The sequence below is a fragment of the Stenella coeruleoalba genome (assembly GCF_951394435.1).
Source record: "Stenella coeruleoalba genome assembly, chromosome: 16".
Taxonomy (NCBI): Eukaryota; Metazoa; Chordata; class Mammalia; order Artiodactyla; family Delphinidae; genus Stenella; species Stenella coeruleoalba.
In genome coordinates this window covers 72,587,040-72,601,907 of record NC_137162.1, presented here as the reverse complement: position 1 = coordinate 72,601,907, position 14,868 = coordinate 72,587,040, and the positions used below count along the sequence as shown (strand labels likewise).

Here is a 14,868-nt window from a genome sequence, read left to right as displayed (position 1 = left end):
CCAGTTTTCCCAGGACTGAGGCTTCTGGTGGGCCATGGAATTTTCAGTGCTAAAGTTAGAAAGTCTAGGGAAACCTGGGATGGTCAGTCACCCTATTCCTGAAAGATCTTAAAACAAACATGTCCAAAACAGACCTCCTGAGTTTTCACTCTCACCCTCAATCTGCTCCTCTAGTTTTTCCCCATCTCAGTAAATGGATCCATCTTCCTTTCCTTCACTCCCTACCATCCAACGATTCAGCACATCCTTTTGATTCTATATCCAAAATATACTTTGAATGTGTCTACTTCTTTCCATCTCCAAGGCTACCATACTAGTCCAAGCCACCCATTTCACCTTCCCTTTTCCACTCTTTTCCCCTATGATTAATTCTCCATACAGCAATCAAAAAGATCTTTAAAGTGTAAATCACACCATGTCACTTTCACACTTACAACCATTCAACAGCTCCCCAATCCTCTCAGTGGCCTAAAAGGTCCTGTGTTAAGTGCCCTGATCTATCTTTTCTGACTTCATCACATGCCATCCTGTGCTCCAGCCCTCAGACCTGAGAACTCCAACTACAAACAAGCTCTCCCTTCAAAGGCCTTCATACTTGCAGTTCCGTCTAGAAGGCTCTTTGCTGCTCTCTTCGCCTACTGATTCTTCTGCATTAAATGTCATCTTATTGGCCTTCCTAATCACCCTATATAAAATAGAAACCATCCATACTCATTATTTTCTATCATATCATTTGTTTCTTTGCACAGTACTTACACAAAATTTTAATGATTTTGTCTATTGAGTTATTTCTTGTTGTATCCCAACTCCCAGAAAAACATGAGCTCCGTGAAGGCGGTCACCCACATCACTTCTCTATCTTGTTTATTTTTTATATCCAGCATGGATCATAGTTCACAACACATAGTAGGCACTCAAATCTTTTTGCAAATGAATGATTGCCCACTGGTCACCAGGCATCTCCTTTTACTGTCACAATAATTATATAAATAGGTATTATCTGTATTTGATAGAGGAGGAAGTTGAATTTCAGAGAATTAGTTCACTTGCCAAGTGTGTATGATTAGAAAGTGTCTTGTTCAAGGACTGAGTCCTGCTCTAAGCTTATTATACCAGTCCCGACTCATCCCTCACTCCTTAGTCAACTGAGTAGAACACAGAATTAGGACTTGGGTGTTGACCAAGCTGCTTTTATAGACGTGGTCAAAGTAACTATAAAATACAGGAAAGACCATCAGAAGCACTGAAGGATGGAAAACCACAGATGTGCCTGACTATGTGTGTGTGTTTATACACACACACACACACACACACACACACAGAGAGAGAGAGAGAGAGAGAGAGAGAAGTTAGTTATCCACTGACTATCACAAAGTCTAGAATATTTGGGGGTGGGAGGAGGGGACAGGTTGGCTGAGTGGATGAAAACCACTAGTCACAACATATATTGGTTATTTTTAAGTTTAAAGGTATTTCATAAAGACAGAGGTAGCCAAGGGCCCATTTCTACTTGTAGATCACGTGTAAAGGACTAGTCCGGGGGCATATGGTAAGCCTTTTGGGATTTCGTAAATGTTGCCACCTTATGATCAAGACTAGATAATGTACAATAGAACAGGTGAAGCCAGCATTCTCCTCAAGAAGACTTCATTTCAAAGTCAAACATGCTAGTTTGTTCTTTCATATATCCATTCGCTCTGCCAACATTTATTCAATACTTACTTTGTACAGACACTAAGGATCATGAACAATAAACAGCCTAAACTCTACTCAAGAAGTTTCAAGTACTATAATGAGAGACAGAAAATGGCACAGAGCATAGTTAGAGCTATGTTAAGGTAGCTACAGATTATTCAAGAAATGAAAGGCAACCACATCACTCAGAGTTCAGACAGGAAGGACTACAAGGAAGGTTCCTTGGCATAAGTAAAATGTTAAGCACAGATATGCAGGAGGAGGGATTAATAACCAGGTAAGTACTAAATATTAATTGCTTTCATCATCATTTTTGTAAAATATAATCTTTTCTTTGAGCTCCAGGCGCCCATATCCAAATGCATAATTGACAACTCTATCTGGGTATCTCACAAAGATTTCAAAACCAAGATGTCTAAGCTGAAGTCTTTAGACATCTCACCTAACATTCCTCAAGAAACCCTACGTCTCTATTCTTATCATATAAAATACTAAACCACTTTCCTTACTATTTATACCTCATCCCCGCTTTATTATTTCTTAATAAAACATACAGTAAAATGAGACTGTAATCCTAGTCTTGGGTTCATTTGCTAACTTATCGGGGGAAGTTGGGGAGAAAGGAATATGAAATGCCCTAGTGTCTTTACCATGCGTCTCCCACCAGCATGCGACACTGCAACCTCCAGAATGGCAATGCCCTAGGTCATAGCTAATAACCCACTAGGAACTCATCTGACTGAAAGTTCAGAGCCAGTCTCCTAAAGATATTTATGTGGTACCAAAGTGCTCTTACAAATTGGTCAAAATCACGATCTCAGTGGCACCATGTGGAGTGGTGGGGCCCTGTGAAGGTTGGCGAGGTACCTTAGAAACCTCCTGAGAAGGAAGCTGCTCTCTCTTCTCCTTCACGCATGTCAACACAGCATCTGGAGTCTCCTCTCCAGAGGAGCCTGGCTCAGGGCCCACAGCTTCCGGCTTCCCATTCTCTCGGGGGACTGCGGGCTGCTCGCAGGATGGATTTCTCGGTGGGCCTTTGGGAGCACTCCCTTGTTCTTCTGACAGCTTCAGCTTTAGTTCTAAGAGAGATGCCATGAGTTACCAGGAGCAGGGAGGACTCATTGGCCCTAATAAGAGCAGAGAGCCTTTCAGGAATTCCTTCCCTGATGCCAAGTGAGTGGAAATGAACAGTGCCGATGATGGTTCCCCAGATGTGAAAACAGAGGGCTCTTGAGGCTGGGATCTCATGGAGGTGGAGCATCACCTGTGGGAGTAACTCAGTGGTCTAGATTCCCGAGGAGGATTCCTGGAGGAAGACCAGTGGTACCTGGCCCCAAAGTTTTCACCTGTTATCTATCATGACGCCTGAGATTCTATACTCAAAGATTCATTTACTTGGGTTTTGAAAGTTGTGCAGCCATTAAGAGCCCCTGCAGAAATGCAAGTACTTCTGGAAGGCATTACACAGTGCAGACGTCTGAGGATACACAGGAGGGGTGGGGAAGGGGACATGGGAATGCCAGCCCCAACTTGACAGATTTCACAATTTTGTCTAATGCCAGTATTTAAAATCCAGAAATCACCATTATTGCAATGTGACTTTATATAAACCTACGTAATTAAAAATAAAAAGGCCACCTGGGACTTATCAAGAAATTAGATTTCAGAATATGCTAGGGGACTGCTCGTTTGAATGAGGCCATTTATATTGATTTCTCAATTACATACATAGCTCATCTTCTCTGTTTGATGTTTGTTTTTTAGTTAGGCTCTGGCGTGGTGTTTAAACACCGCATATATTATAAACCTGCTACATCACTACACTTCAATACCACTGAATTAATATTCCTTTCAGTTCTTTATCACCATCCTTCTAGAAATCTGGAAAAACTCCCATGTCTCTAAGTATTGAAATAAAAAGTGTAGAGAGAGGAAGAAAATAAATTTTTATTGGTAAATAACCATCATCCCTTAAGATAGATTTTAGAGTTAATTAATACTCACACCACCATCTCCAGAGAGACAGAGAAAGAAGAACATTGGATTAGGAAGAAGGAGAACCAAGTTCTACTCCTAGGTCACCACCTCCCAGCTACGTCACCTTCCCCTCTCTTGACATAGATGTCCTCATCTGTGCAATGGGGTGTGTGGCATAAATGATTGCTCAGGCCTCTTCTGTTTCTAACAGACAAGAAGCCAATAATAACCCAGGGAAATGAATACTCCACATGTTGAAATGTTCCTGGCACTGAGGTGAATCGTTCCACCTGGGAGTCTGGAGTTCCTCAGTCTCTTCACAAGGAGATGTATTAAATGGGATCAAACAATGAAGGGGACCCAGGACGCTTTATTTCAAGATGGGGCCTCTGATCTAGGCAGGAGACAAGCTTAAAGAGGGCACAGGTGGAAGAGAATCAAGAGCTCCTTGGAGCACATTATCACGATTTTATCTGCTTCCTTCCTGAGAAAGGAGACCCTTGGCTGGCATTTACCTTTGAGCTGTTTACGACCTTTAGCCAAATCATTCATCCATTTCAGGACTTCAGGATTAGATGTCTTGTCACCATGTGAAGGCTGCAAGGGAGGGAAAAATGGGGATGGAAGGAGGTAAAGGGAGGGAGGGAGCGAAGAAAGAGAGAAAAGGAAAAATAAAATTTTAAACAGCTAAGGCACACGAAGGTAGTTCAGCAACATATAAAGCTGGGAGAGAGATTCAGGCGTGATACCTCCAGTTGATGGAGTTGCCTCTGAAAAACAGTGAACATTCTTGACCTCCTCCACTCTTTCATCCTTGCCATGGACACTGTTTCTAAACACACCTGGTCACCTAGCATTTTTTACATAGTCCTAACTATGTCAGTGCCCCCTACAGTCTAACCCTCAATCACCTTGTGGGCTACCCATACCCAACACCCCATTGCCAGGTCATTCTTTGTATCGATGTAGATGGCTCTACTGATACAAACCAGCGCTTCCTCCCTTGCCTCTGCTCATGACTTATGACCAAAACCTGCCTGGGGAACACTGATAAACTGGAAGCTTTAGCTCCTATCAGTCATATCCTCCAAGCTGAAGAAAGGAGACCCCAGGATCTCTAAAACCTGACAACAGTCTGAGAAGTCAGTATGTAAGGGGGATACCCAGATTTCACTGCTCTCCCTGTTTACAGACTCAGTATTCTACTGGGCTAGCATTAAAGTAGAAATTAACTATATGAGTATGGACTTGGGCAAATTATTTGGCCTCTCCATGCCTCAGTTTCATCTACCAAATGAGGATTATAATACCATCTCCCTCATACGGTTGCTGTGAGGGATGAATTAGTGAATATACGTAAAACACTGAAAAGAGTTCCAGGCACATGCTAAACACTATAGAGGTGTTAGCTAGAATTAAAAATATTGTTATTGTTATTATTACTGGCAGAGGTGATAGCAGTAGTAGTAGTAGTGGTTAACTACCAGACCTTCAAAGGAATGGTGAATAAGTCTTCACTAACAAACATACACGTAGGGGTATGTACGTCCTACCTAGTAGCTAATCGCACTTGGATGTGGCAATAAGAATATAGTTTTACTTTTAGAAGGATATGACTCCGTTCATACAAATCATTCACCTTAATTTCTGGATTTCTTTTCAGAGCCTAAAAGTAAATTTTCTACAGAAAGAGAAACTGGGAGAGAAGAACAGCCAAACATACCTAGCCTCCAGCCCCACAGGTCAGTAGGAAACTTTCTTAAACAAGTTGAGGCCACCCTGGTAACTTAAATGGAGGCTCAAGAAGATTAGTGGTTACTTTGAATTGGGGCTATACAAAGAGCTATATAAGCACGCTCAAGAAGACATCACAAACACTGTAATAGTGGCCAGAAACGTGTACAATGTTAGTGACAAGTCTAGTGGCTCTGCCATGTTTAAGAATCCATTAAATCCGTATAACATCAGCAAGATGTTGGTGAGAGAGAGACACAGGGAGAGGAGTGTGCTCCTCTCAAGTTCGAAGGAAAAAACAGTGCTTGTGTAAGAGGATCATCAAATGTACATGGGATTAGATGTTTTAATTGGGAAACACAAGACATGGTTCTGTCACTTCTATAGTGATATAAAAACCATACAGTTTAAAATCAAGATGGAAAATAACACTGCGGGGAAATGACAGTGATTTTTCCCCTAGGGGAGCCCAGAAGGGAGACTCTGGTTTCCAGTAGGGAAGCCCTGGTTTCAGGACCATGGACAGTGACACAGAGGCCACTCCTCCAAACTGCTGTGCCTGGTCCTACCCGTGGTCTGCTAGAATGATGCACTGGACTGCTTCCCTGATATAACGTTTAGTGCTTTGGCTTTGGGTAACAGTCTGGTTATATGAACAGTCAATGTTTTACATGTGATTTCTCGAAATCCTCACAGAATTCTTCACTCTGATCTGAAAACACATCTTGTTCTCTGGAACACATCTTTTTCACTGGATATGTTCCACACAGTTAATGCAATCTTCTGAAACACTGTTAAAAACAAAAATGAAAACCTAAGACCCTAAGCCAAGGACCATCAGAGAAGCTTTCACTACTGCAAACAGGACTTAACAGAAATTGAAGGCTGAATTTTCTGACAAAATGTTTTAAAGCCTGAGATCATTTTCTGAAATGAATTTTGTATTTCCCTGCTCTTGGGCGAGCTTTCAAAAGAGGTTAAATCAAGCTCACAAGGACGGCAGCTCTCAGATCATATGGAAGGTTTTTATATACGAGCTGTGGATCTTCAAGCCTTCTAACATCTGAACTATTTCAGTTTAATAGGCCCCAAGGACCATACACCCCAAAATTACACAGTGTAGATTTCGTTCAGTGTAATTAAAATGGAGCTCATGAGTCACATAACTGAGGGTACGACTGGACCAGATCTGTGGTCTGCCAAAGATGATTCAAAAGACACTTTAGAAAGATTTATGGATCAGGAATGAAAGAACCTATGTTGCTGTCTTGGCTACATCAATTCTTTGCTGTATGAACCTGGAAAGGTTACTTCCCTTCTCTGGGCCTCAGTTTCTTCAATGGTCAAATAAGAGAAGACTAACTGATCCCTTCTAATTCTAAGATTCTGTAATTCTACTGAAAGTGAACATCTGGCTGAAACAGCCTTTTCTAAGTCCATGAGTCTAACAATAGTTAAATGTAAAATCAACTGTAGGGAATAAGCACAGTTCTGGATATGAAGTGAAATGGTTGCATTCAATAGAGAAGGAAAGATGTATATTATACCAGGGCATCAGACTAGCATGGAGGCCCAGCAGCTCAGATTCAAAAATTAGCAGCGGGTGCTATTAACCCCGTCGTCGGGTTGCCGGGAAGGAAAGCCATACACACAGCAACCAATTAAAGCCCATTAACATGTCAAACCTCTAACCACAGCCTGGCACCCAGACAGGAAGGGTGAGGGGAAGCCCTGTTTCCTGAGACGTGGAAGGTTCTGATTACTTCAAAGACTTTCATACACACAGAAGCAGTGACCATGAAGCCTTCTTCCTTTACTGCTCCCAAATTCATCCATCTGCATGTTTAAGTGTGCGGGCACGTGTCTACTCTGGCCCTAAAGCTTCTCCAGACAAAGGCAGGAGGTGCCAGGAGAAATTCTTTTCTAAGATACTCAGCTGCTGGGTGGCTGTTACAGTTGAGAAAAGTAATCCAGGGTCTGCAGCTGCAGGTAGAAAAATCCAATGGAAAATTAATGTCTATAATTTTCCTTTATTTTTTGACAAGGCAGAGGTTGCCATGGGATAGCCTATTCAAATATCACTCAAACAGACTAAAAAGTTAATAATATCTAAGACCACTTACTTCCTTTGTGCCAAAACTGTAAAAGGCATTATATATGCACTCCCTCCTTTAATACTCACAAACGTAAGAAGTCACTACTAATATTAACTCCACTTTACAGATGGACAAACTGAGACTCAGAAAGATAAAGTAACAAGTCCAAAGTCACAGAGTTCCTAAGTGGCTGTGCGGATTCAAATCCAGACCAGTCTGATTCAAGAACTGCCAGATAAGAAATATTAATAGGCCCTGGGGATGGAGCCCCTGTTTCTCTACAGATTCCAATACCAGGGCATCACAGATCCAATAAAACTCCAGCAGCAAGTAAGGAAAACCAACTTCTCTCAGGCTATCTGGAGCTTTCAACTTGCAGTGGACACTTAATGAATTTTACTTGTACTTCTCCATTGCAAAAACTACTCAGCTTTAACCACCCCAAGCCTGAGCTGATAGAACACAACCACCTTAAAAAGGTTATAAGTCTTTGCTGGGCCTCCGTCTCCTTATCTGTAAAATGAAGGCCTGTACTCACAATGTGGAGAGCACCCTCCTACTCTATAAAAGACAGTAAGTAGTTGTGACTGCCTGACCTCAAGGAAGAGAAGAATCTTCCACACCTTAAGGTTGTCTTGAAAGCCAATCTGATTTTTCTTCCATTTTTAGCAAAGCTAAAACTCCCTCCATAAAACCCCTCTTTTAGTGAATTTGAAGTCACTGTGGGCAACACAGGACAGGAAGAACAGGAGAGTGGAATATTACCTACTCTCACCTCCCTCCCCAGAACTTATCCACACTACAGGGACCTGCATGCAGATTGCCTCTGGACCAAGAGCTTACTGAGCCTTTAAATATTTTAAGATGTTTGAGATATTCCCTGGTCTCATTTATTTTAATAACAAGCTGCTCTGGACCCTCTGCCAAAGACCCAGTATCTTTATGCAATTCTACATGGATATGATTCTTCTCTATGCCACGGTCACCATTAGAGACAATAAATAAAACTAGCATTGGCCATCAGGACACTTACCTCTGACTCTATTGTTTCTTAAGTAAGAAAAGGAAAGGTTCATGATTGTAACACTGCAGTACCAGCAAGAAGGCTGCTGTCTCTCTGACAGGAAAGGATGGGATCAGGGTTTGTTCTTACGAGTGGCCTGAATAGATGTCACGTGATAGGTCCTCACCCATCAACCAGAAAGTACTTTATTGTCAAAGACAACTCTCCCTCATTCTGTTCCACAATGAGAGATTCTGTCTTTTGAGTCCTTAATAGGTTCTTATCAAATACAAATGAGAAAAGGCTAAAGAAAAAATAAGACCATAATTCAAAAGCTTTCCAAATTTTAGTCCTAGGAACACTAATGATAGGAAGGTTCCTCAGAAAAAAAAAAGAGAGATCAATAATCAAATCAGTTTAGAAATTAGAGTTGTAATTTGCTACTAGGAATTATCTTAGTAGAGATCAGCTAACAGCATGTGAGAACAAGACAGACCCAGGATGGAAACTTAATTTATGATAGGTCCGGGGTTGGCCAATGGAAACTGAGCTGTCCCTTGGCACAGAAATGTACTCAAAAAGGAAGGACAGAAAAGCCCATGCATTTCTGACACAATCCACTCATTTCAAACCACAGGGTCCTTACCCGGTATTTCTTTTCTTGTTCAAATTTTTCTTCAAATTTCCGAATTTTCCGCTTCAGGCTCTGGATGTGCTTGGTGAGCTGGGTAATGGTCTGTGGCTCTTTGCCATCACCACAGCTGCAGCGAGAAGAACTTCGGGGCCTGCAATGATTCCAGAGAGGGAAAGAATCATCAAAAACAGTACTATATATAAAAGAGGTAACTAATAAGGACTTACTGTATAGCACAGGGAACTCTACTCAATACTCTGTAATGGCCTATATGAGAAAAAGAATGTGAAAAAGAGTGGATATATGTAAAATTGATTCACTTTGCTGTACAGCACATACTAATACAACATTATAAATCAACTATACTCCAATAAAAAAAAATTTTAATGATATAAATTTTTAAAAAATGGTCTTCCAGTGAACACTGCTGCTGGTCTACAAACCAAGCTTCCTAGATTATCAGAGAAGTCCGGAGGCCAGCTCATTATTTGGTGAGTCTACTATGGTAGCATCTGCTCATTACTGGAGATCCCTGATCACAGAACTCCGTTATGGGCAAATGTCATCAGGGACTTTAGTCTACAAACGTCAGAATATTAGTCTAGGAGATGTATTTCCTAAAGCTTGGAGGATACCAATTTCAGACTAATGAGAGAGCCCTATTGTACCGTTATCCTCAATTAGTTGCATGAGCCCCACCTAAAAACAATTTCAAGGAAGATTTAGAAGAGTAGTTAACTCTTCTTTCTATGACAGAGCCTTTGTGAATCTAATCAAAGGAATGGACCCCCCTCTCCAGAAAACGTGTCCACCTTCTCACCTGACACAATTTACAATAGTAATAATGCACGAAATTCCTCAAGTCCACCAGCAGACAGTCCATGAACCCTGGTCTAGATAAACTCATGAGTAACAGCAGGAGTTATTAAGGAGAAACTAGGAATTCCCTGCACGTATTTTTGGTCAAGGGAGACTCATTTTAGCTACGCATCAAAACTACTTACGCAACTTAAAAAAAAAGAACACATAGTTTCACATTTTTTTTGTCTAGGGGAGCTACTGGAAGCTACCACTTTTCTAGAATCTAAGAAGAAATTGAGATGTACGACTCACAAGCATTGCTACAATCCATCCATCGAGGCCACTGCTGGACATGGAAAGAATACTTATGAGCTCATCGAAAATTCCTGGTACTTGCATGTACACAGACTTAGGATTCTGGTCATTTCACCAAAAATGTTCAGACACGTGAGCCGTAGGGCAGCCTGTGTCTCGAGACCATCTCCTCCTGATTCAGGAAGGCCTGAACCAGCATTCTTAACTAGAAAGTACTCTGATTTTTTGCCATTTATTGTTCAGGGCTTGCAGCTGCTTTTGGTAGCCATGTTTGCTCTATTTTAGACACACACTTCACTGAATTTATAAAAGTATTGGGTTGTACTGTAAATAGTATTTTAAAAAACTGCATGAAATGAAGACAAGAACAAAACAAGGTTTTCTTACATCATAAACTGCTGAGTGCTGGGTGGAGAAGGGGCTGATTCAGGGTCTAAGTTGAATCTCTGGCTTTGGCTAAAGATGGAGCATCGTGGTGACAGAAGCGGGTTGTCACCATCAGTGATGTGACAGAGCAGCCTGCTAGTCTCAACAGACTGGAGGTCTTCTGGTGCGCTGTCCGCTTCACTCTGCACATCTTTGTGCACTGGCACAGGGTCTGAGGAAACAAGATAAATCATCGAGACTTAGAAGTGACAGAGGGCTTGAGACTGTCATGTTCTTAAACAAAGATTATAAACATTCATTATAATGTCTTGCCTCTTTGTCATTTCTTCCTTCTGGGGATATGAAAGCCTTTCAATATTCTGTCATGTTCGTTCTCACGGAATCTGGACAGAAAATATTACAAAGCCAACACACACCAAAAGATGGAAACAGAGATTGTTTCGGTCTGAGTTACAGAAGTCAGCATGGTCCAAAACTACAAAAATCCTCTCTTTATTTCATATTATTTGCATATGTCAGAGAGTATCTAACAACATGTTAGAGTGAAAAAAAGAAAACAATTACATGGAACTGGAGAAAAAGATGATAGATTATGAGGGAGAATAGTTATAACAGAATTGCCAGTGAAGGAAGGGAGAGGAGGGTGTAGGGAGGAAAAGAGAAGAGAAAACAAAGGAGGAAGAGAGGGGTGAGGAGTCCCCAGATAGAAAATTACTCAGCACTCATTAAAAATGATGGAGAACTCAACATCAATATGGAATGATGCTCTGAATATACTAAATGAAAACCACACATTTCAACGCAGAACAGTAATGATTCCATTTGCTATAAGCAGCATACATTTATGTCTACAAATAAATGCACTAAAAGATCAAAGAAGCTACACAGCAACTACAAAGCATGGGATTAGGAAAGATTCTATTTCTTCTCCAAAATTTTATGTAGCATTTTATTTGGGACAAAAACAAAAACCAACAACAAAACCTGCTCTAAACCCTCTCCCCAGCCTGGCAGCTGTCTGCCTGAATTCTCACTGTGATCATTCCCCTTTTATATGAGCTCACTGGCTCCCCCACCAGGTCAGTCCAGAAAGTGGGCACCCCTGTGCTACAGAGGTGAGGGCAGGGGAATGAGAAACTTCGGGGCACTGACTGATGGTGGCCAGAGTGACAGTCCCTCCATCCTGGCGTGCTGTACAGAGCTACTCAAGGAACAGCCAAAACCGTCTCAATTTTGCCCAGCAAACAAGTGAGGACGACCCAAGGCTTTCTCTTATTCTGACTACCCTAAAGAAAGAGGAGAACACACAGATTTTCTGGGTGAAGAAATGAATCTGAAAATACTGACAATCCACTTTTCCAAAATAACATTTATCACATTGGTACTGGATGAATCTTAATCAGGTTTAGAATGGCTCGAGCTGTCTAGAGCTTGAAATGCAATTTCCTTTGCGTAACATCAAAGTTCTGATTAGGTCCTTGTGTGTTTTCAGTTGGCTTCTCCCCTTCTGCGCTGTAGACTGGGAGGGTGGACAGTGCCTCCCATCGGGCCTTTGAAGCCGATGGACAGCACCTCTGTCAGCAGCGGAGGCTGGTCAGAAGCGGATGGGGTGAAGACTGGGGAAAGCTGGAGCCAGATGAAAGCCAAAGCCCAGGCCCACAGGCAAGTGTGCTGGTGTGCCCGACACAGCTCGCCACAGGCAACACCCTGGCTAAGAATAATTTAGCCAGAAAACGCTGCCATGTGGCAGGAGCCCTAAGAAGAAACACGATTGATAGTTCCTAACCAGTAAACGACAGCATATACTAACAATGACCTTCAACACCCACCAGGAAGTGTCTGAGTCCCTCACCAAACCCTTTTCTTAAACCATTAGACTCTAAGAAGAAATGTATTTTATTCATGTTACCCTTTTCTGGGCAGCATCTTTTGGTAATAATGATGGGAAAGAAAAAGATCTTTAACAAGCACCTGGGACCAGCACATTTTTGTTGAAATTGTAAAGACTGGAGTCCTTCTCTTCAGCTCATCTGTGGTGCCAGGGTCAAAATTAAATCCTTTTAATTTTCCTTTTAATTTTAACTTTAACTTAATCCTTTTAATTTTCTCTTGGTGCTGTCTTATAATGACAAAATGCGGGCACTTGGGCTCCTAGCCATATGACTAATGTGGATGTAAGAGCTTAGCTTCGGAAACCCACAGAGACCTAAGATATGACTTCACAGAATCACAGGCCACTATGAACGCCATTGCAATAGTAACTGCAAACCTCCATTTACACGGCATCTGCTTTTTGTGGGCACTCAAAACACCAGTGCTGCCTAACATCCTGACCTTTCTTCCCCCCAATTCACCACGAAAGGAAGCAGCGAGCCCAAAAGATCCCAAAGTGACCAGCTGAAAAGTGACAGTCAACCAAAGTGTCCATCGAGAGATGAATGGATAAAGAAGATGTGGCACATATATACAATGGAATATTACTCAGCCATAAAAAGAAACGAAACTGAGTTATTTGTAGTGAGGTAGATGGACCTAGAGTCTGTCATACAGAGTGAAGTAAGTCAGAAAGAGAAAAACAAATACCGTATGCTAACACATAGATATGGAATCTAAAAAAAAAAGAAAAGAAAAGAAAAATGGTTATGGAAAACCAAGGGGCAGGACAGGAATAAAGATGCAGACACAGAGAATGGACTTGAGGACATGGGGAGGGGGAAGGGTAAGCTGGGACGAAGTGAGAGAGTGGCATTGACATATATACACTACCAAATGTAAAACAGATAGCTAGTGGGAAGCAGCCGCAGAGCACAGGGAGATGAGCTCAGTAGTTTGTGACCACCTAGAGGGGTGGGATAGGGAGGGTGGGAGGGAGATGCAAGACGGAGGGGATATGGGGATATATGTATATGTATAGCTGATTCACTTTGTTATAAAGCAGAAACTAGCACACCATTGTAAAGCAATTATACTCCAATAAAAGTGTTAGGGCTTCCCTGGTGGCGCAGTGGTTGGGAGTCCGCCTGCCGATGCAGCGGACACGGGTTCGTGCCCTGGTCTGGGAAGATCCCACATGCCGCGGAGCGGCTGGGCCCGTGAGCCATGGCCGCTGAGCCTGCGCATCTGGAGCCTGTGCTCCGCAACGGGAGAGCCCACAACAATGAGAGGCCTGCGTACCGCAAAAAAAAAAAAAAAAAATGTTAAAAAAAAAACCTGGTAATCTGGTAATGCCTGAGCTCTTTGTCTAAACTAACCATTTGAGTCGTGAAGTGGCTTAATTAAATCAGTGGGTGCATGCCTATGTGTGCGCATTTGTGTAGACAGGATTATTGAGATCTTTGCTCAGAAGAGACCAGGGTAGATTCAGAGCCAACCGGCGTTGCTGCCATCCTGGGAACAGAGCCCAGGCCACCACTTACAGACCCTGCTCCCCAACAGGGAGAAGCTTATGGCAACATTAAACTCGGGTGGCTTCTGATGGGACCCTGGGAGCACACTGCTTTTTCTTCCAAAGAAAGGCGCAACTTGCCAGAGCCCATGCTGTGATGCACTATGCTTTAGAGGGAGGGCCTGGGAGCCAGGGCTCGGGGTGCTCATACTTTCTTGTGGGGCTCCAGCAAGTTCACTGACCTCTCTCTGTGTCCTTGTTTGGACCACCTGACAGGGCTGTGACAGGAAAGTCAAAGGAGATCTGCTGTACAACCTCATGCCTTTAGTTAGCAGTATTGTATTACACACGTAAAAAGTTGTTAGGAATGTACATCTCATGTTAAGTGTTCTTACCACAATAAAAAAAATTGTTTTCTTTTATCCTTCTTTGTATTTTCTACAATTTCTGTAATGAATGTCTTAATTGTATAGGAAGAAAAAACCAATAAAAGTTAATATAAAAATTTGGGGAAAAAAAAATGCATTCCTCGGAAGAGAAGTGAGAACCCCACGGGCAGAACAAGAGAGAACAAAGATTGTGAATTTGAATCTCAGGTCCACCACCTGTTAAGAGGCACTTGAGCAAAAATGGGCCTTTTTAAACCCCAGTTTCTTCATCTGTAAAATGGGGAGAATAAGACTAAGGGAGGCCTCTCCCTGCCTCTCAAGACTAAGGGAGGATGAAATAGGAAAACTGTATCCCCTACAAATTTTTGCCATATCCACATAAACCTATTTTTAATATATATGTGTATATGTATGTTATGTGTGTATATATGTGTTTATGTGTATATATATAA

The 14,868-nt window shown here is 42.0% G+C and overlaps 1 protein-coding gene across 8 annotated transcripts in view; it reads right to left on the bottom strand.

The window, feature by feature from the left end:
• FAM13C (family with sequence similarity 13 member C) overlaps positions 1–14,868 on the bottom strand; it is a 144,844-nt gene that overhangs the window by 15,349 nt on the left and 114,627 nt on the right. For all 8 annotated transcript variants that reach the window (XM_079901072.1, XM_079901073.1, XM_079901074.1 and 5 more), the window contains 4 exons: positions 10,643–10,853; positions 9,152–9,290; positions 4,188–4,269; positions 2,563–2,774 (listed from right to left, as the gene is read on the bottom strand). In XM_079901072.1, coding sequence (XP_079757198.1) covers positions 2,563–2,774; positions 4,188–4,269; positions 9,152–9,290; positions 10,643–10,853 — 644 coding nt within the window. The remainder of the gene's footprint in view (positions 1–2,562; positions 2,775–4,187; positions 4,270–9,151; positions 9,291–10,642; positions 10,854–14,868) is intronic.